Genomic DNA, 22,806 nt, shown 5'->3' with positions numbered 1-22,806 from the left:
AAAAAAAAAAGAAAATGTATAATAAAAATTCCATAAATCTATCCCCTATTTTGTAGATGCTATAGCTTTTGCGCAAATCAATCAATATACGCTTATTGCGATTTTTATTACCAAAAATATGTAGAAGAATACATATCGGCCTAAATTGAGGAAAAAAATTGCTTTTTAAAAAGAGAAAAAAAGGATATTTTTTATAGCAAAAAAGTACAAAATAGTGGGTTTTCTCAAAATTTTCGGTCTTTGTTTATTGCGCAAAAAAATAAAAACCGCAGAGATGATCAAATACCACCAAAAGAAAGCTCTATTTGTGGGGGAAAAAAAAAACAAACATCAATTTTGTTTGGGTAAAGCTTTGCATGAGCGCGCAGTTATCAGTTAAAGCGACGCAGTGCCATAGCGCAAAAAATGGCCTGGTCATTAAGGGGGCAAATCCTTCCTTAAGTGATTAAGGTGCCATTCAAAATTACCAATAGTGCAACACTTCCCATCATACATTACTGTATAGCAAAATTGTGTTGAATTCTAAAAGGATTAACAGAATTCCAGCTACAAAAAGTGAATAGCCCATTAAGAAAAACCCGCCCCCCCCAAAAAAATAAATAAAATAAACTGCTAAAGTACTCCTTCGCTCACTCTGCCCCTGTAGTAATGTCTTACTGCCACTAGAGGTCATGATTATTCCATGTCTAATGATGGCAAGTATCATTCAACCCACTCCCTCTGTGCACCGGCTGTCCTGAACCAGCCACAGGGGAACATCATCCTTCTAGCCCGGGCTCAGAGTAATACTGCACCAAATAGTGCTCACTTTATCTGAGTGTCAATTATTGAAACAGTAAGAACAAGAGAGGAAGAGAGGCAGAGAGGAAGGGCCTGTAATGTTGACCGATAGATTTCTAGAGGGGAAAAAATAAAGCAAGGGGACATCAGGAAGGCGGTGTTGGAGGTGGACAGTCAGGACTTATTGTCACTTGAAAGACATAGGGCTCTATATGCGTGGGAAACATACAACTGTATGCATTATATTTTTCATATTTTTATATATTTCATTAGGATTCTACATCAAATGAAAATGGGTGCATCGCCCCGCAGCGTTAATTGGCATCCTGTTTTTCTTTCCTTTTATTCTGCATGTTAGAAAATATTGCATATACATTGAATTAAATGTTAAGCAGCCTTACTTTGTTTAACTAGAAAGAGTACATGGGTGGTGCAATTCAGCAGAGCCATTTTCATCTGTTAAAAAAAAAAAATAGACAAATAAGATGTAATACAATACAAACAGAAAAAAAAACTCACCAATAAAACAGTGCCAAATCTGTGTGTAAATCAGAATAGGTAAAATAAAAATACTAAAGCGCTGATAAGAATATCCAAAAAATGGCAAAAAATAGTAGATAAATAAATGAATCAAGCTGCAACCATTATAAATAGTGCTCTGACACCTTATGAAAAATTAATAAAAGTAAACAATGGTGCGCTAAACTCAACCTCCTATATTTGATGCAGTGGTAATAGTACATCAATTATATATATCTATATACACTTAAAGTGTATATAGATATATATATAATTGATGTACTATTACCACTAAATCAGAATAGGCACATCAAGAAAATACCTATCCAGCAGCATAGGTGTGTACAGCCTATTGCATTAGGGTGTGCACCCCACACATGCCTGTATATCAGCAGAGCAGTGGATGGTTTCGGTAGTTTATTTTTTGCAATTTATTATTGGTTTACAATTATTTTTGGAGTCCCGTTGGGGGGGGGGGGGGGCTTTTGTGGACTATCAAAGGGTCTAAACGCTTGACAGGGAAAGGGACTGAGGACAGATTCCCCAGTCCCTTTCACCATAGCCTCAGCTTCACTGGACAGTGAAGGAATAGGAAGTGCTCTGTGCGGAATGCAATAGTTTACTATGCTTCAGTTAAGAATGAACGCAGGAAAGATCAGTACAGATCACTTACTGTGCTCATTCAGAAAAGTAAGGGGGCGGTAAATTAAACATTTACCGGCCCCTTCCCCTGCTCTCCATCCTAAAACATCCCCCGCAGCAGCTGGCGGGAGAGAAGAGGAGGAAAGCTGGCAGCACTGCGCGGGGGGGGGGGGGGGGCAGCAGGAAGAAGGGGGAAATCGGTAATGCACCCGACACTCTGTGTGGACACCTGTGTCCAGCAGGTCTACTGAGTTTATTAAAATGAGAAGCCATTGTCATAGGTTAGGGCAGGCTTGGATCCTATGCCAAGTTTATATTGTTGTATGTGTCCCCGCCGAGGAGACTTGCTGCCCCAGAGACACCCAGGGTGACACTGAGTTCAACTTCCAGGTTTTTCCCTCTGCTAAACATTCTCTATGGGAATTTTGTACCTTTATCCTAAGTGGAGTCTTTTCCCACATTAGCCAATAAGGGGTATCACATATCACATATCACTGTCACAAGGAAGAAGCTAATGGGAGTGCCATCTGTACTACATCATCTTCAGTGAAAGGCAGGTGAGACATCAGGGGTCCCATTAAAGAGAACATTAAAGAGAACATCTTCAGTAGCACACCTTGGTAGTGATAATCTTGTAATTATGTCTTTTATTTACATAAGGCAACAGGCTTGTAGGCAGGTGTAGTTTGACCTCCCTGCACAGGTGGCGCTGTTCTGCAGCCACCATGTAGAGAGGGAATAGGGGGAACTCAGGTTCCTCCATAGGTGTCATCGGGTGGGCAGTTATCCGATTGGACACAGCTGGCCTGGATGACCTCCGTGGCCATCTTTAGTGTGGGAAGTGCCAACAAATAGTTGGTGTGCATTTTTTGGGTGTGGTTAGGTCAGGGACAGAAACCTGCTGGTTAGGGAGAGTGTACCTAGCATAGGGAGAGGTTCCAGTGGAGGAGGGACAGAATAGGGACTGGTCATCAGTTTCAGACAGGACCTTTTCTGCTACAGGTGCTTTGTTGCACAACTGCCTTCCAGCCGCCTCCTCTGCCAGATGTTGTCAGCACCAGAGTATTACTCTCTCCAATTTTTGCACGGTTCTCTGTGTGTTGTTGGCCAGTTCGGTGTTGCCACATAGACCAAGTTCAGTGGCGGCTGGTGCTCAATATTTTGGGAGGGCACAAACCAATGCAACCCCCTACCCCCCCGTGAGAGACAGACAGAAAGGGGGTGACCCCCTCCACCCATGGGAGACAGACAGATGGGAAGGTGGTGATCCACCCCCACCCCCCCAGGAGATGCACAGAAGGGAATGCAGGGATTACCTACCTACACCCCCCCCCCGTAGGCTACAGACAGGTAAGCTCTGCGCTCCTTATGGATGGGCCGCCACTGACTAGGTTACGGTTTAGTTGGAACTTCCACGTTAATACACCAAATCCCTGTGCGTCATCCCTTCCCACTGGGTAGCTAATGATTCAGCCCCTCCTAAAGACATCACAGGCCAAAGTTTCGGGACCTTGCAGGATCCATTTTTCTAGGCAGTAAAAAGGGAATGAGGGGCCCATAAACGTCAGCCTGTGATGCCTGTTACCTTATGTGAATAAAGGGCAAGATTATCACTATACCAAGTTGTGGACGTGAAGATCCCTATTTTACAATGATTGTATGGTGGTGCCATCCACCAAGTCAATGCAGCACCCTACACAAACTGTTTGCAAGGCTGTAAGGACTGACGGATACAACTTCCCTATTAAAAAGAGAACCTGTCAAAGTTTATATCCGATTTGTGATATAAAAGTAAAAAAATATAAAAAATAAATAAAAATATTCACTCCAAAGCACTTGGGAACCCCCCCATAAAAGAAAAAAAAATTGAGCCTGCCCCACCCACAGAAGGTAAACACATCCCTTAGGGCTCCTGCATATGAAAACATGTTCCATTGTAGTGCATTCCTAATGCCCCGTACACACAAGCAGATTTTCCGTCAGAAAAAACTTGAATGCTTTCCTTGCATATACACGGTCACACAAAAGTTCTCTGAACTTTCAACCGTCAAGAATGCGGTGACGTACAACACTACAACGAGCTGAGAAAATGAAGTTCAATGCTTCCGAGCATGCGTAAAAATTGTTTCCGAGCATGCGTAAAAATTTTGCGCGTCGGAATTGCTACAGACGATCGCAGTTTCCGATCGGAACCTTTTCCGACCGAAAAATAGAGAACTTGCTCTCAAGCTTTTGCTGGTGGGAATTGTCATTGTGCGAACAGGCTCAATTTTAAAGCATGACATATTGGTGATGGGTTTATTCAGTGCAACCTCATTTATGTTACCAAAAATTTAGGAAATATATACTGCATCTGCGTGCCCTAAACTGAACTTTAATGATTTGCTGAAAATTTGCGGTTAATAAACCGTTGCACAAATACTTGGGTGACAAAGAACTGGAACTGAACCATTTTATTCTCCAGGATCTCTGCTTTCAGAAAATATCATGTTGGGAGGGGTTACCTAATCTGGCCTAAAATGATTTTTTTGAACATGTGTACAAAATAGGAAAAACTGCAAAAGCAGCTCTGCAAGCGAGGGGGTTAAAAGGGGTTTAAAAAAAAAAGATAAAAACACATAGATAAGTGCATGTATTGCAGAGATTGTTTTCACTTCTGCCATAAAATACACTTAAAAAAAACTGTAAACTTTTTATATTTATGGGCTTCAAATACTCATAGATCTGGAATTGGGATAAAAATGCAGATTTAAAAACGGACTGTGTAGGTCACCTTTCTCATAGTAGTCATAGACCCGAACTGTTCTTGGCTGGAAGTTCTCCACTCTGGGTCTCATTTCTTGTGTCACATTAAAGGAGACACCTTCACTGGTCATCTGCAAAAGGTAAGCAAAAATAATCAGTTTAAACATCAAAAAAGAAAAGTGTTTTGTCCTTCACCAATTTGTAAGATTGATTAGGGGATTATGCAGAAGGGCTCTCCTCTAGTTAGGCTGCTAGGCTAAATTTCGGCTTTTGGCTTTGTTGCATTCATTGGAGCAGTGGTTGATTGTCTGGTCAGGGTTTCCTATCTAGGGTGCTTTATTTCTCTCACCTGCTTCTGGAAGAAGTTTAGAATGTAGGACAAGAAGCTTCAAATGGCCAGCATAAATATTATGTTCCAGCCAATCCCTGAGGATGGCATCTAGAAGGTGGCTGGGGAGGTGATAAAGTTTTGGGAGGCCTTGCTAGAGTATTCTACCCTCTCCGGAGAGAAGTCCAGTTCTCCTGGGGCTGCTGCTCCTGAGAGATAGCCACCAAGACAATTGCAGCCTGGGCCTCAGGAGCTGGGCTGAGGGCCTGGAGGAGATTGCTAATTGATTTTTTCTGGAGGGCACTGTTCAGAAGTCCAGGTCTGGAGAAGGATCTATTATCTCCATCAGTAAAGATATACCTATGGATGCTGGGTGGCAAGCAGCTCCTGGGACATCAAGCCTATCCCACACCCACATAACTGTCCCTGAGCCACCCCCATCAAATAATTCTTTGCAGCTATTACCTTTTGTATCACCACCCCCTCCCTTTAGAATGTAAGCTCTACGAGCAGGGCCCTCCTGTACCTTTTGTATTGAACTGTACTGTAATTGTGTTGTCCCCCTTATACATTGTAAAGTGCTGAGTAAACTGTTGGCGCTATATAAATCTCGTATAATAATAATGAGTAAGACCTGATTTGGGAGTGTAGCGTGTGCCTGCTTCTATAAGGATATTCTGTTAAGAAGTTTGTCCTCCCATTGATTGCTATCATAATTTTGGAGTATCCTGTGACTCTAAACTCCTCTCCTGTTAAAGTTCTTCGGCAATAAATAGTAAAAATATATCTCCTAGGCAGAAAATTCCAAAGACAGAGGTTCAGTCTGGTAATGTTAAGGCTGTCAGGACCGTTTAGCCCTCCTGATCCTTGATAGCTGCTGGTCTCATTCCAGCATCCTGGTTTTGACTGGTGATTTATGTGGCCAGTCTCTGGGTGGAGACCAAACCAGATTTAAGCCAGCAAAGCCTGCAGTCTCAGGCTTGTTAAAGAGCTTGAGCACGTAATACATTCACTGTTTGTCTGCCCTTTTCCTGCTGTGCTGTCAGGATTCCCTTGTTGACGAGCTCAGATTGTATCGCCTACTCTCTAAAACTCTGCCTGCCTTTTGACTATGCATTTGACCCCGACTATTCTTAACCTTACCTGCCTTGTACCTGGATGGTCATTGAACCATTCTACCTGTCTGCCAGCAGTCGAGTACTGGTAGACCTGCTAGCCTTATGGGAAAGGGGGCTGCTATAGGTGAAGAACACAGAGGGCAGCTATAGTGCCTGACCACCTGCTTAGGGATAAGCATGATTCTGGAGATGGAACCATCATATATGGACTACCTCCTGAGGCCTAGTGTCTATGCATGGAAATTGATGCACGAGAATGTTTACTTATTTTTTGTCCCTAAAATTGGACTAATATTTATGGAAACTGGATTGGTGGCTTTTTTTGTCGTCCCTTGTGTTAGGATTTGGTGGTGTTGGTCTTATGATGCTCCTTTCTGTCCCTGTGGAAATGATGGTCTACATCGACAATGCTCTTTAATGAATATACTTTAGTGTGTGCGGGACTGTGCGAGTCTGGCAGCCTCTGTACTAGCAAGGGAGACCTGGAAATATTCTCAGCAGCTCCTCTGTGGATGAGCATTACATTCAGATTTCACTTCTGGGGAGGACTTACATCATTTAAATACACAATGAGATGGTTTTTCATCTGTTCAACTCTGGGAAACATAGATTGCAGCTGCAAATTAAAAATATAACAAGTATAAGAAAACCAGGTGAGATACATTGGTTGGACACATGGTACAAGTCTGGTACTGAGTATATCAGATGAAACCCCTAAAGTTCACTCTGCATACAACAATGGCGTACAACATCTACTTACAACTTCATTGTTTAAGAGCCTGCCTGACTGGCTTGTTAAGGTAAGCATCCCTAACACAGTCGAAAAAATAAATAAATCCAGACAATTATGCTAAATGTTGTGGGCACCTGACTTTATTGGCTTAAGTTTACTGTCTCACATTTTAAAACCATAGCCATTAACTTGGGGTTCCCCACTCCTTCAATCCTTGTGGCTATAATGGCCACCAATCTTCGAAGGAGGCTTTCCAGGAGATTTTGAAGTGTGTCTAGGGGAATTTGTGCTTATTCAGTCAAATACTGATGTTGGATGAAAAGACCTGGCTCATGATTTGCATTTCTATTTATCCCAAAGGTGTTTAGTAGTGTTGTGGTCAGGGCTCTGCGCAGGACACTCGAGTTACAAAGACAACAAAATGGGGAAGACACAAACACCTAGTGCATTACCCAAAAAATGTTTTATTCAAAGACAATATAACCAACCAGAATGCATACGCTCAAAAGTGCAGTGTCAATCATGTATACTGGAAGATGCCATGTGGAGCAAGGTTCAAATGCTCCAGCAACCTCCCGTATACTAAAAAGCTGATGCATTTCAGCTTTGAGGAAGGGGGGTGCGCCCCCAAAACCATCAGTTTTCTAGTATACGGGAGGTTGTGGGAGCATTTGAACCTTGCATCACGTGGCATCTTCCGGCTTACATGTTTAACACTGCACTTTTGGGAGTATGCGTTCTATTGGGTAATGCATATACATTTTTGGGTAATGCACTAGATGTTTGTGCCTTCCCAGTTTGTCGTCTTTTAATTTCACATTGGATTCCCTCATCTGAAGTGTATGTAAGTGTATGGACGTGTCTCCTGTATAGCCATTTCTCTGTGGAGGACCTCTGATTGCTTTTCTTTTATGAGGATACTCAAGTTGCTCAACACCAAAACTGGTCAAGCATGTCTTTATGGTGCTTCCTTTGTACAAAGTGGCACAGTCATGCTTGAACAGAAAAAAGGTCTTTCTCAAAATGTTGCAACAAATCTGAAACAGTACTCTGGTCTCGATGGTCTGTAAGCTGTAGCAGTCACAATAAGTCTAAATATGTGGACAAGTGAACCGCGCTGTCTCTAAGTATTGTGTTAGCAGCTGACACAGCAAAGGATATGTTTGCAAAAGTGAAAAAAAACTACATATAAATAAAGTGTAGCGCTAATATGATGTCAAACGTGATGGAAAACAAATATAACTGCTTGTGCAGTACAGTAACCCCACGTGTAAGGGAACAAAATGATGTCAAGGCACGGCAAGATAGTATGATTAAATCACTAGTGTAGTGACATCAGATACTAAGAGCAAAAAAAATCTATATTTTATAATGAGATCATAAAACCCCATGCAATCACATAAATCAAAGTGAACTATCAAATGGTTAAAATTGATAGCAATATAGTGAAACAAAAATGTTATGTGCATTCATAAAAGAACATCAAAGTCCATATATGACGACATGGTGACTTGGAAAACCTGGTGCAGACAGTTTGTCAGTAGATAGACCACCACCGATGTATACAAGGCTTACCGGAAAGGTTGAACCCAAATAGGCGTACGCCTAATGAGTCAGTAAGGCTTGTGGTGTAATACATCCAGGGGGATCATTCAACAGTGCAAACGGTATCCAATGGAAGAGAAAAACTTCTATGGTCCTTCACAGTACTTTTCATGTGGATGCCCACCAAAGGGGTAATGGCCAGAGGATAGATCGGAGAATTTTCCTCCCGGTTATATATTTATAAGAAGGAGGAATAGGCCACATAGTTGAATTCCATTTTGATCAAAAACATTTAATGTATATAAAAACTGGAACATTTCATGAAGATAAAAGCGCTTTGCAATAGTGGTATGGAAAAGTGACGCAGTGGCATCAGCAGAGTCCATCCCCCATTGGGGACTGCATCACTTTTCCATACCACTATTGCAAAGCTCTTTTTATCTTCATGAAATATGAGTGTTCCTTTATATACATTCAGCCCGGTTTCACACATGTGCGGTGCGAATTGAAGCTCAGGTTTCACTGGGGAGATAAAAATCTCCTGTTCAAAGGAATCATTGCGTTTTAGCTCAGGATCAGTGAGCAGGGAGAGGGGGAGGGAGAGGGGGGGAGAGGGGGAGGTGTAGTGAGGAGAAGTAGAAAATCCTTGTTCAGAATGCAATGCATCTGCGAATCAGATGCGTTCCCACAGGAGATAATAGGCTTGTAGTTCGCACCGCAATGCCCAAAAAACGCACACGTTTTTTGTGCAATGCGCAGTGCGAATGCAATGCACATATGTGAACCAGATGCATTCATATGAATGTATTTTAAAATGTCCTGCGAATTAGATGCGGTGTAAACCGCATCTAATTCGCATAGGTGTGAACCCGGGCTAAATGTTTTTTATCAAAAACTCAAACACGAGTGTCTTACTTCTAGCTTTATGATATGTTTATGGGCAAGTTTTTCCCAACTAGTGTTCTCCTTCAAGTCACTCCTGTGCATCTACCACAATCTCTGTGTTGGAATTCAAGCACTTCAACTATCTTTTACGCTGCACCCCATAGCCTGCCCCCCTATTGTTCCCACAACAATCCCCTACGATGCTTTGCCAGGTATAATCTGCCACATGGCTTTAGGAATGATACCTTAGAAAGAGAACGGTATTCCATTACATATCCCGATAAGAGAGGGATGTCTATCACAGCCATGTTGGACGTGTTCAGAATACCATGATAGCTGAGAAAAGAAAAAGTAAAGCAATAAGCGCAAGTAACAACAAAAAAAACTCTACAAAGGACTTGTTCCCATGTCTTAACTTTGTATTGGAGCCTTGCGTACAGCCAACTTTTACAAAGCAGTTGCATCTTTCAGCAGGTTTTGTTGAAGGCTTTAAAATACCCTTTAGCTCTGGTTTGGGGATGTTAAACACAGATCTTAATGAAAGTGCTGACTGTCACAACACATTTATACAGCTGTATGTCCAAAAACAGCAAAGTGGTGGATGGTCATTTATCCTATGCCATTTCTAAATGGCACTGGATAAAGCACCACCGGGCAGTTGCTGCACCCATTAACACCAGTGAAGTGAGCAGTCCTCAAGCGGGAAGGAAAGATGGATGAATTAATGAGTGCAAGTACCCCCTCCCCCCTCTCCTATACATTCTGCACATTAACCCCTTCATCTTAATTCGCCAACTGTATGCAACCCGTTCACCTCGTTTTTCTGTGTATGCACTGTATCTAGCGCACCATTACCAAGCTTCATGTTGTAACCCTCTTAATCACAGCATGTTGCTTGAATTCCAAAAATTAGATCACCTTGGTGGTGTCTACTTTCCAACAAGTGGTCATTTTGGGGGGGGGGGTGTTTGCAATGCCCTGGTAATTTTAAACAGAACACTTTTCAAAATCTTTCATCTGGTTTTATTTATATAGTAAGAAATAAACCTGGTGGTTATTAAATACCAACAAAATGTAGTGTCTGAAATTACTCTGTCATGCAACACTGTATCCAAATTATTATTATTTTTTTTAAATTTGTTAAATGGGCTATGGTGAACATATCCATTATGTCACTTCCGAGTTCAGCTGATCTGTTCTCCATTAGCTTCAGTGGTAGGCAAGGGAGACATCAGGGAAAATACAATCTAATAGGAAGACGCTGAGACGCTGACGCTACGATTCCGACAGTCTACTCTCATTATGGGCATCACCTTGGGTGACAGATCTGATATCATAAGGCTGTATGACGATGATCTTATTTTACATCTACAAGATGGATCAACATCCTTGACTGCGGCAATGCAAATTATAGACAGATATGCTGAATATTCTGGTCTTAAACTGGTAGAAAACCTGCGTTAATGCCTCTTTATCCTCAGGCCTATTCTCAAAATGCAGCAGACCACTTAAGGTGGTGTCCTCATTTAAATACTTGGGAGTAATTATTACACTATCACAAACAGAAGCTTTGAAACTTAACCTAGACCCACTGCTTCATATGATTAAAAACTTAATATCTGGGTCAAACTTCCTCTGTCAGTGGCAAGCAAAATTAATTTTATAAAGACGGTACTTCTACTTAAATGCTTAAGCGTAACTACTTACCAATGGTAGTACCTAAATCATTTTTAAGATTCTAAATACATTGTTTATGTCATTTATATGGGCGAGCAATATAAGGGAACAAACTCTGTTCTGCAGCGGCCCAAGGCTGAAGCTAATATGGCACTTCTTAATATGCATCTACTATTTAGCAGGGCACTTGCGCCACTTGGTGGATTGGCTATACCCTGTCGCCCCGGCAGTGGTGGAGTCACATTTGGCTCATGTGTTAAATTTAAAGCACCTACTGATTGCATTATAGGCTCCCTTTTCCTCTCTGGGAAGAGACTGTGCATACTAATTCTAACCCTAGCACATATGGTATGGAGAGAAACTAAAAAAATAGACGAGTTTACAGATTTCACTCTGGAGCTACCCTTGTGGCACAACTCCATGTTCCCCAAGTTTGATTATTTCTTCTAGGAATGTAGAGGTATTGTTATATTAAAGGACATATAATGGAAAAGTTTTGGCCTCATTCACGGATTTGCAGAGTAAATATGTACTCCCTCGTACAGCCTTTTATAGATACCTCCATCAGCGCCATGCTCTGTAAACGCAGTTTGGTGTTACTGGCACAACATTTTCTGATTACCCAATGGTAGGGCCCTGTGATCTTATCACTCCTAAGGGCTTGATCTCTAAGATCTATTCCCATTTACTGGCTGCTTCGATTAACAAAATGTGTATTTTAACGTGTGCAAAAAAAAAAAAAAAGGCTTTTATGGACATGTGGACAAAGCTTGCTGGAAGTCTCAAAATGCTTTACAAAAGCTTGCGGTATACGTTTCTTATATACAAGCTGAAGCCTAAAAGTTATACCAGACCATGACTTACTCCCAGATCAATGTGAAGAAAGATATTTGAGCGAGTGATGTGATGTCTAAAATGTGAATTGTGATCTTCTGCGGTTTCCATTAATTGTTCCACTAGTGGCTCTTTGTGTTTCCATTCATATTTGTATAGGAGATATAGGTAGAGTTATACAGCAGAGAATTTATTTTAAATTTTAATGTAGGATTGGAGCCCCCTTGCTGGTTGGTCTAAGTGCTGGAGAATTTGTTTTAATCATTTATGCCCCACTGTGAAGGGTTACGGGGAGATCTACAACTAGCACATGACATTTATTTTTTTTTACCTCTACAGATTACGACATCCTTCAGTTATTGAAGATCTTCTATTAAAACAAAAACAGCTCAAGAACTAAAGACAATTCTTTACCCTACCTGGCATTCACTTGACAGTCAACCAAATACGCCACTCCATTCTGACAATTGCCTGGGAATGTGGTCACCGACAGTGAAAAGGCAGAATTTTTCTGTCTCACTGGAACGTTGAATGTAACTCCAGTCTGCAGGGAATAGACACAAACAGAAAATGTTAGCTTGTCTGATTATTGCTCCCTTGAATGCATATGACAAATAAGAAAGGTAGCCTGGGATTTATTTACTATGGAACGAAGGTAAGGTGGATCAAAAAGCAGACTGGGTAAGCATCTGTAGGATCACCGCTACTTCTGACCAGCCCAAGTGAATAAAGTAGCGACCTGATGTGGTTTGGTGGAGACATGTAGGCCAAGTCCACTCTTTATCATTTATTTACCTGGGCTGGTCGGGAGTAGCAGAGATCCTTTCCTCTTTACATTTACTAGCCCTCTGGATTGGTATCAGAAGAAGCCTGCACCCTATGCTCTGTAACACAGGGATATGCTTTCCACCACTGCTTTGAGCGACACCAAAAGCAATATAAACAGGTTGTAGATGTAAAGTTCTGTTGTGGGAGACAAATGTGCCGAGTTTATGGAGAAGGTCCAAGATTTACTGTTCAATCTGTATTTCAATCCTTCTCTATGATAATAAGCAACAGCTACTGGCTAAAAGAAAACTTGATTGTGGAGCAAAACTCTTGACTGGATGAGCAACGTGGCAGTAGAGTCTCAGGTTTAGGATCTGGATGTGCCTTTTGGAGGTACAGCGGACAACTTTTGGATGCCCCAAGGACATATACCAATATGTCTAATTGCATGAGAATACAGGAGCAAATCAGCTGAGAGATATAATCTAAATGGCGAGTTGTGTGGCATTTTTGGTCACTGCCACCTGAAGTATTTCTGCCAGCTATCCCTCAATTTTAGTGAGCAAAAATAATTATGGTTGGCCAGTAAAATCACCCTAAAATTTCAGCAAGTCAAAAAAAACATATCCAAAAACACAAATATAGGGGAGTAGCATCACCAGCTAACACAATTTGTACTCCCTCAGCATTTAGTCATAGCTGACTTTGAGCTATGAATAAGTGATAAGGAAGCATCAAACACATTAGCTGCTGATGCGGTTCCCCTCTATTTGTATTTTTGGAGAGGTTTTATAGACTTGCTGAGATAAAGGTGCTTTTACTGGACACCATGCGGCCAACCAGAATTATTTTTGCTCATTGAAATCCATGATGGACAGGGCTATCACCTGGTCTGTGTGTTAGTGGCGGTGGAGATGATAGACTGACATAGAGTGGCGTTCACACACATCTGTCCCTCAATTTTATTTGGGAATGGTGGAGTTTGTTGAGGTGGTTTGTTGGGGATGAAGCAGGTGTGTTCCTAAGTATAGTCACTGAACACTGAACAGCAGTCAATTTAAGATTTCAGTATAGCCAGCATCCACTCACCAGCTGCCTACAAAACTGAGGAAGGCATGAAAGGGGATCCTGGAAGAAGCTGAAATGTACCAAGTATTTTTTGATCATTTAAGGAGTGTGGAGGTTGTATTATGCAGTAAATATGGGATCAAACAAAATTAAAGGGCAGATTTATGTCCTGTGAACATCATTCTCCATAGGTACCATCCTTAATCCATATTGTATCCAATTTCCACTCCAACCACCAAACCAAAGTGGGAGGGTGAGGAGAGGCTTAAAAAAGAAAAAAAAATTGGACTTTAATGTACCTTCTCGAGAGAATAGATATCCTAAAAATATAACCCCAAATTGTATTACAAAAGTTAAAGGGTATCCAACACATATATATTGCAACCATTAATCAACTCATCATCGATGATATCATTCCACACATTGAAGTGAAACATGGATACTATGGAATTGATTTACTAAAACTGGAGAGTACAAAATCTGGTGTAGCTGTGCATAGGAACCAATCAGCTTCCAGTTTTTTTTGTCAAAACTTAATTGAACAAGTTGATGTTAGAAGCCGATTGGATATCATGCACAGCTGCACCAGATTTTGCACTCCTATTTGAGTAAATTTAGCCTTATGTGTAGTTATGGTGTAATAAGTCATGGGACCTTTTCCATCCAAAGTTTAGCTCCATGTTGATCATTCACCAGGTGATCAGGCAATTCTAAAAATGAGCAGCAATAGAACGTTACCTGCAGCAGCACACAGCCATTCCCAGACACCACCATGCTGTAGTTCCCAGGAACCTGATGAAGAACCTCAGACTGGAGGAGGATTCTGCTGGACTTGTCAACATTGAATTGTCTGATGACTTTATCTCTATATTTCAGCTGAACAGTGTTTGCGGCATTTTTCTGGTACACCAGGGCTCCATAACTACACAGGGCGTCCAGCACTGCCATGGTGTCCTGGGGGGGGGGTCAAAAAAAGCAATTTAGTATATACTAAACACTTTTTTAAGTTCTGATGTGTAGAAACAATCAACACTTTTGGAAAACTAAAGAAGAAAACAGGCAAAGACAAAAAGGTTGTTACACAAGCCTTATAGAAAATACAGTCAAAAGTTTTGCAGTACAAAAATGTAATAACAGGTTGCATTACTTATATTTTTCAATATTAAACGTCATTTGCCATGTAGTTGCCCAACCCACTAATTTATTGAGGTCTTCCTGTAAGGTTTCCACATCCTGTTGTGAAGTTATTACTCTGCTTAGCTTTGTATCATCAGCAAACACTGAGATTGAGCCATTTCTCCCATTCTCTATATAATTTATAAATTCAGTTAAATAGGATTGGTTCCAGGACAGATCCGTGTGGGATCCCACTTACCAACCCAGCCCATTCTGGGTGCTCGCCATTTATCACCATCCTTTGGACAGGGCTCTGTAACCAGCTTCCTACCAAGGAACATACACTATGGTCCATGCCGACAGACCTCAGTTTGTAAAGTAAACGTTTATGGGAAACTATCAAATGTCTTTGCAAAATCCAGGTATACCACATCTACAGGCCTTCCTTTATCTAGATGGCGGCTCATTTCCACATAGAATGTTAATAGATGGGTCTGACAAGAACAATCCTTTGTGAATCCATGCTGATTACTACGAATGATACGGTTTTCATCAGCAAATTCTTGGATATAGTCCCTTATCATCCCCTCTAATAATTTACAAACTATTGATGTTAGATATGCGTTTTATTATGAACTAAAATTTACATGGATAAGAACCCATTTTTGGGACGGCTCCTATTATTCAGTTTGGTTGTATGATTATTGGTGTTGTCTCCAATAGAGCAATAATTTTAGCACCAGAGCTCCTGTGTACTTAAAAACTGAGGACCTGTAGGGACTTTTGAATCTTCGCCTATGCAAAATAGGAGAGTACAGAAGTTGGTCACAATTATATGGGTGCATACAATTTTAAGGTTTGACATGTTGGGTATCTATTTACGGTACTTAGCGCACATTCTTTTACACTTTACCAAAAAAAATTGGGTAATTTAATGTGCCCTAAAGTTTTTTTGTTTGTGTTTTTTTTTTTTGACAAAAAGGTTTACAGACATATGTAGCCAGTAGAGATTACATTGAGTACACAGTGTGAAATGTAGACATGGGGTATAGCAAGCATCAGAAATACAGCCAAATGAGGTTCAGTTAAAGACATACAAGAAGGATCATAAAATTTGTGTGTATTTTTTTTCTTATTGAAATTTAGCATTTTGCTTCTACTACAGATGGAGGTTTTAATTACATAAGTTTGCAAACAAATGGAAACCATGAAGTGTTGTCAGAGTTTTGTGGCAAATTGTCCGTCTCATATGTGTTTGTTTTTAGTAAAAAAAAAAGGACCAATCTACTTGTAATGTTTAGTATACACATTGGTCATACAGGATTTAAATCAACCTGATGTGATTGTGACTGCAAATTGCTGTCAACTGGTAAAAAAGCCAAAACATTTATTGGTTACCATTGTCTACAAACGGCTGCAAACTAACACACGCAACATTAAATTGGCCAATCAAGAGAAGTGAATGGATGCAATTTGTTTAGCAACCGATTTCAGCAATCCATAATATATAGCAGGCAGCATTTCATTCTGATGCTGGAATTTGCCCCTTTAGCTTGGGTTTCAATAGGACTTCCATGAAGCTGAAATAAGCATGGTTTTTATTTGATAGCAAAGCATTGTTATTGGAGTAGAATGACATGTGAAATTCACGTGCTTGCAAACTGAACCTAAACATTCTAAGCAGTTCTCGGTTCCCTTCTGAAAGCATACTGGCCATGAAGATTTGTTTGCCAACACTTTAAAGCTCCACAAACCAGTCTGGTCCGCAGCTGAATGGATTGTGAAAAATTCTGGAGCATTCCCAAAAAAAGAAACCTTACCGATGTGGTGCTGTAAGAGCCATGTATATTCTGCTGTCGAACAAGAAAGTTGCTAATCTTTGCCATTTCATTCAAGTCTTTTGCAGAAACTGTAGAGCTACTCTCCCCATAAACCATAGCCTTAAGGACCATGGCTGTTATCTCCAACTCTGCTGAGGGGGCACGAGGAGAGAACAGGTAGGGAGTCTGCTGCTCTGGTCGCTCTTTACGTTGCCAGTGAAGAGTGTCACCTAGAAGGGAAGAGCAGAACAAAAATAGTATTTTACCAAAAAAAAAAAAAAAAAAGGGCTCATTTACCCAAGATGCACAATTCATTCCTCCCCACCTTCTTGGTTTGATCACTTAATTTTTGAACACATGTACAGTGTGTGTGTGTGTTTGACAATAAATGATTTGTTGGCTTTTGTACCTTCATTAATGGCCAAAGTTTTCAACTTTGCACGCATAGCATTGGCGCGCTCCACATTCCCAGACACCCGGAAGGCATTGTAGAGCATAGCGTAGTTATACACTGACTGATCCTTTCGAGAAGCGGCATCCAGGTAGGAGAGAGCTGGACGTAACAGTAAAGGCTGGAAAGAGGTCAGGATTGGGTGTTCATTATTGTACAAAATACACACAGTAATACCTTGGATTACGAGCATAATTAGTTCCGCAAGAAAGCTTGTAATCCAAAGCACTCATATCAAAGCGAGATTCCCCATAGAAAATTATGAAAACTCAGATTATCTGTTCCACACCCACTGCTTGTCTACACAGTACCGCATGTGGCCAGAGGTGCGGGGGCGCCAGAGACACTTGTGAATGGAGTGTTTCCGAGCGTCACCGGCACCCCTGCCCCTCTGGCCAAATGCGGTACTGCACCCCCAGCAGCTTGAATCCTGCTTGTCTTGAGACCACGCTCGCAAAGCGAGTCAGGATTTTTTTTTAAAAAGAGATTGTATTGCAAAACGCTCGTATACATTACTCGCAATCCGAGATTCCACTGTACATTGCATTTGCTCTATTTTAAAAACCAAAGTCATTATATCCTTGTAGCTGCAACATCTATTGGCATGTCCATGGGAGGTATAAGAACAAAGGCAAACAACCACAGTAGCCAATGAGAGTACATCCTTCACTTAGCCAATTAGTAGCCATGAATGCTCATGATCATTGCCTTATTCCCTTGTTAAAATGGCCATGCACTTTGGATTTGTATTGCACAGGATGCCACACATTTTTGCCTTTTTTACAACCCGATGTATAAGCAAAGCATGGAAATTTGTTATTTCAATAAAATTTCATATGAATTTTTTTTTGCATACAGTCAACATAATTATGTCATTGTATTACATGCTATAATCCCATATTTTCCCAACCTACATTCATACATCACCAATGTCTAAAATATTTTTAATGGCAATTAGAAAAAATGGAAATTTCCATACGCAAATTTGATTTTATACATTAAATGCAATACTGATACGACTGTATGGAGCTTGTGGAAGAAGGTCGTTATCATTAGAATGAATAAGTACAGCTGAATGGGGCAGAAATACTTACAGAGGATGCATAAGCGGTCTGAGACATGAAAATGACCACAGCACATGTAAACCCAACGTCATCATCAGCACCTCCCTGCAAAAAAATAAAAAATATAAGCAGTCAAATCCTACATGTGAATTGAATTCTTGAAACCACTTTGGACTAGATTGATGGGACCAATGCCAAACAGCAATTGGCTGAGAGCGCTGGTCGGCTGCTGGTTTTCCAAACAATTGGCTCCTGTCAGACTGGCTGCCATACACACGGGCCGATTGAACGTTTTTTATTGAACAATCAATGGTCGCCCAACATACAGCCCGTGTGTACTAGGCTTAAGTATTCAGCACTAGATTTCCTATTTGCCTCTGCCTGAAAAAGATAAAATTCACAGAGCTATTACCTTCAGTCCACTGTTAAATAACGTTCCCACTGGCTTGAACCCTCCAGTATTCAAGTTCTGCAAATGTTCCAAAAAGAGAATACCTTGCTTGAAGATGTTATTATCAACAAAGGTGTATGGTCTTATATCCCACAAGGTTTTCAAAGCCAACACAGTCAACCTACAAATCAAAGAAAGTCATGTTCTGGCCATTTTCACCCCCTTTTAAACGACAGAGCTCCCCTCCCTCACACATCAATTTTTTATTTTCTTCCCCATTTTACTGCATCTCTCCCTCCCTTCATTTTTTTCTCCCACCACACCTTTTTAAACTACCTTTCTTAAGAAAAGAATAAAGGTCACTGAGGTCTTTTTGCTTCATGGATCAAAAAAGGTGCCCTGTGTCCTTCAGGGTTAGGGCAACCTATAGGATCCTTCTACTGCAGTGGTAGACGGATAGGAGGAGAGGTTGCTTTAGAGACATAGTCACTTTGCCTAAAACAGTCAGAGTGACAGTGTCTTTAAATATAATTCAGCAATAATTAAATCTTTAAGCAAGGCATGTTTTTATTTTAAACATGGTTTAGCCCATGTCCCTCCTTAATTTAGGGCACAGTTGAACTTGAAAACAAATTAAAAAAAAAATATGATAGCAGCCCAGAACCACATTGGTGCTTTGTGAGCTCCAGGCATCCAGAGTACTTGATGCAGCATCAGATGCTCCCAATGAGAGCATTACCCAGGTAAATTTATTATATTTTGCTCCCATTTTGTAAAGGCCATAAGTGGACCCTGGTTTTGATCATGGCTTATGCCCCGTACACACGGTCGGACATTGATCGGACATTCCAACAACAAAATCCTAGGATTTTTTCCAACGGATGTTGGCTCAAACTTGTCTTGCATACACACGGTCATACAAAGTTGTCAGAAAATCCGATCATTCTGAACAAAGTGACGTAAAACACGTACGTCGTGACTATAAACGGGGCAGTAGCCAATAGCTTTCATCTCTTTATTTATTCTGAGCATGCGTGGCACTTTGTGTGTCGGATTTGTGTACACATGATCGGAAATTCCGACAACGGATTTTGTTGCCGGAAAATTTTATAGCCTGCTCTCAAACTTTGTGTGTCGGAAAATCTGATGGAAAATGTGTGATGGAGCCTACACACGGTCGGAATTTCCAACAACAATCCTATCACACATTTTCTGTCAGAAAAACGACCGTGTGTACGGGGCATTAGAGTGATATTAGACCCTCCCTCCTGTACCAATCAGTCTCCATGTGTATAGTTGCTGTACAGAGGGTAGGTTATAGAAGGGTTTCAGCCTCCATGCACATGTAAGGATGTACCAAGTAGGAAATAGGTTTTTTCGTTCTACTACTTATCCCCATTACTGTAGGTTAGAAGACTGTGGGGTCCCTGTTTGACATCTAGGATCTCCCTTTCACAGTTAGAAATGAGTATTTCTGTATGGAGCACAGACCACAAAGCAGTCACATGACTCCTAATGTACTTGGTGCACTGGACTATTGAAACCCATCTGAGCACCAATTTGTCCTCTGCACAGGGCTTTAGTGGCCATCTCAGGGAAGCCAGTGCTATTGCAATGAAATCCCACGAGATTTGAGCAGCCATTTTGTTGGGGCTGTAAGTATAAATGCCATGTGAGTGGAGTCCTGCATGGGAGTGAGAAGGGGTAATCGCATGTGCAACCTGCAGTTTAAAGTAGTCCCTGAATGGGCTCTCTTTGCGAGGAGAGAGTTATTGCCCTGCTGCATACCTTCCGTGGGCATGCTGAGGACCTTTAGTGGAAGGAGCTGAGGTCGAGGTTCCCTGTCAGAACAAGTACCTGAAGTGAGAAGGCTTGTGAGTGTGGGCACTTCTAGCGACACTGGTCAGCCGCAGGCTTGTACTTCATGGAAGAGCTAGTGTTTACTACTCCACACTTGAGTAGCACAGTACCCTTTCTTGTTTTTTAATTTAGGAAGTATGCTGTGGAAGCTTGGGAATAGCTTATTTTCTGTTGAACTGTTCTAGCTGCTATGATTTGGAACTGTTTGTACCATAATTTGGAAGTCAAGTAATGACACTTCTTGCATTATACCACCTTGTTTGTGTCGCACAGAATTATGGAAGTGGGCCTCATTAGGCCAAATACAGTCTGTATCGCAATTAGCCAGCTTGGGGCAGTAGAGGTGGTGGTCAGGAGATGGAATGTTCTGAGGAAATGTTCCATATAGTCGAGGCCCTCAGTTGTGTCACGGAGACTGGCCTAAGGACCCGTCTGGAACCACAATATAGCTAATCCTAGCAAGTGTGCTCCTGCCTCGCCTTATGGTCTAAAAGGTGCTGTGTGCGTTTGTGAAGAGAGCTGGAAGGAGAGCTTGAGCTTTGCGCCTCTTCCTGAAATGCATAAATGAGAGGGAGCCAATTCCATGCATTGCAACCTAGTTTGAAGTTTTTAAATGTAACTAATAGTAGTGGTTCCATCTTAATGTAAGGCCCTCTACACAAGCCTTGGCCATAACTACCTCAGATCTCCAGGGGGTACTTCCATGCATTTACAGTTGTGCTCATAAGTTTACATATCCTGGCAGAATTTATGATCTCTTGGCCATTTTTCAGAGAATATGAATGATAACACAAACTTTTCTTCCGCTCATGGTTAGTGTTTGGCTGAAGCCATTTATTATCAATCAACTGTGTTTACTCTTTTTAAATCACAATTACCACAGTCCCACACTGTCACCCAAAAATCAGTATAGAAGGGTGCGCCAACCGTTGCACTGTATAAAAATTCAAATTAAAGAAATAGCCAGCACTCCTTAAAACACTATGGAGTCTATGAAAAAAAAAATTGCTGGACGAATGTCATAGGAATTGGTTTTCTCTAGGCATAACTGCTTTTAATTGATGTATTGCTGCATATGTCCCAAAATGAGAGCTTTATTAGATTAGCATTGGGATCACACCACACAGAGGGACCTTGACTAGACAGTGTGGCTTCCACATAGGATTTCCAAAATGTATGAAACCAACTCCTCTGCTTTTAATACATATGGGATCCATTTTTAAAATGTGCTTGAAAATGTCAGAAGCAGCTGCCCAGCCTTTATGAATTCTAATCATATTTTGCTTAAAGCATCTTCAGCTGGTCTTTTTCCAGGTTTCAATTTTGGGACATTTTGATTAGCTGGGCTGGAATGACCTCAATCCTGCACATGTGTGGTAGTTCAGTCATCTCAGATGACACCAAGTTGCACATTTAGTTTCAATGTACAGTTTAGACAGGCAGATAAGAAATGTAATATAGAGAAAAGACACAGGGGTCGATTTACTAAAACTGGAGAGTGCAAAATCTGGTGCAGCTCTGCATAGAAACCTATGAATCAGCTTCCAGGTTTTATTGTCAAGTTAGATTGGCTACCAAGCACAGCTGCACTGGATTTTGCACTCTCCAGTTTTGGTAAGTCAACCCCATGGCATGTGTCTCTTCTGCATTAAACAACCTTCTTTAAACTCCACTTTAATATGTTTCCTTCCTAGGATAGTCAATCCTACCTCAATTCGCAATCAGAAAAATACGGGCTTTACTTTGCTTTATTTTCACCTGGTAATCCTGCCAGTACCACTTCCTGTTTCAAGGTGACAACACACACTTGTTCTGTCAGACAATGGAAACAGGGCAGGAGTATAGAAACCTCCCCCTTCCATAACAGAGGAACACGAGGCCCTCGGCTACTGTAGTTACCAAATAACAGTAAGCAGGTTTTTTGATGTACTTATCAAAGAGAACAAAATGCTTTACCACAAAAAAAAAAAAATCTACCATTAAGAGTTCAGCAGCTTATTTTGCTGCAGATGTAAAGCTATTTTTTAAGTTTAGGCTAACATTATCTGCAACTGGTCACCGTTCCTAATAACTGCCCCAACCCACATGCCATCGATTATTATCACCAGATCTGGGCGTGTCCATAAAATGTTACAAGGACATTCATTGTAGAGGAATATGGACATTGGCAGACCCAGAATAAACAATTGGTCAGCCACAGGTCACTTCTGGTTGTGCTACTGAATTCAAAATTTTTTCCTAAAGATGAAAGTACAAAAAGCAAAAATTCTTGGCTTGTAACAGTGCCAGCACAAATTTTTAACAACTTACCATCCACTTGGCTCAGACCTCCCTGACCCAAAGGCGCTGAAGCTTCCATCATAATTTCTGTAACGCACTTGTCTTACGTAGCCTAAGAATAACCATTATGGAGGTTAGAATTTAGGCTAACTGACAATAATTACAATATCTCAAATATCCAG

At 41.0% G+C, this 22,806-nt stretch overlaps 1 protein-coding gene across 1 annotated transcript in view; it reads right to left on the bottom strand.

Moving 5' to 3' along the window:
- Positions 1-1,186: 1,186 nt before the first annotated feature.
- The window catches only part of LOC141106648 (alpha-2-macroglobulin-like), a 129,339-nt gene continuing 107,719 nt past the window's right edge, over positions 1,187-22,806 (bottom strand). The window contains exons 25-35 of the mRNA XM_073597593.1: positions 22,655-22,736; positions 18,506-18,665; positions 18,124-18,198; positions 16,988-17,150; positions 16,579-16,808; positions 14,381-14,596; positions 12,226-12,350; positions 9,541-9,631; positions 6,686-6,748; positions 4,715-4,817; positions 1,187-1,236 (exon numbers count right to left, since the gene is read on the bottom strand). Coding sequence (XP_073453694.1) covers positions 1,187-1,236; positions 4,715-4,817; positions 6,686-6,748; positions 9,541-9,631; positions 12,226-12,350; positions 14,381-14,596; positions 16,579-16,808; positions 16,988-17,150; positions 18,124-18,198; positions 18,506-18,665; positions 22,655-22,736 — 1,358 coding nt within the window. The remainder of the gene's footprint in view (positions 1,237-4,714; positions 4,818-6,685; positions 6,749-9,540; positions 9,632-12,225; positions 12,351-14,380; positions 14,597-16,578; positions 16,809-16,987; positions 17,151-18,123; positions 18,199-18,505; positions 18,666-22,654; positions 22,737-22,806) is intronic.

The sequence above is a fragment of the Aquarana catesbeiana genome, linkage group LG08 (assembly GCF_042186555.1).
Source record: "Aquarana catesbeiana isolate 2022-GZ linkage group LG08, ASM4218655v1, whole genome shotgun sequence".
NCBI lineage: Eukaryota > Metazoa > Chordata > Amphibia > Anura > Ranidae > Aquarana > Aquarana catesbeiana.
Note: the sequence above shows the minus strand (reverse complement) of the source record. Positions and strands in the feature narration are given on the sequence as shown.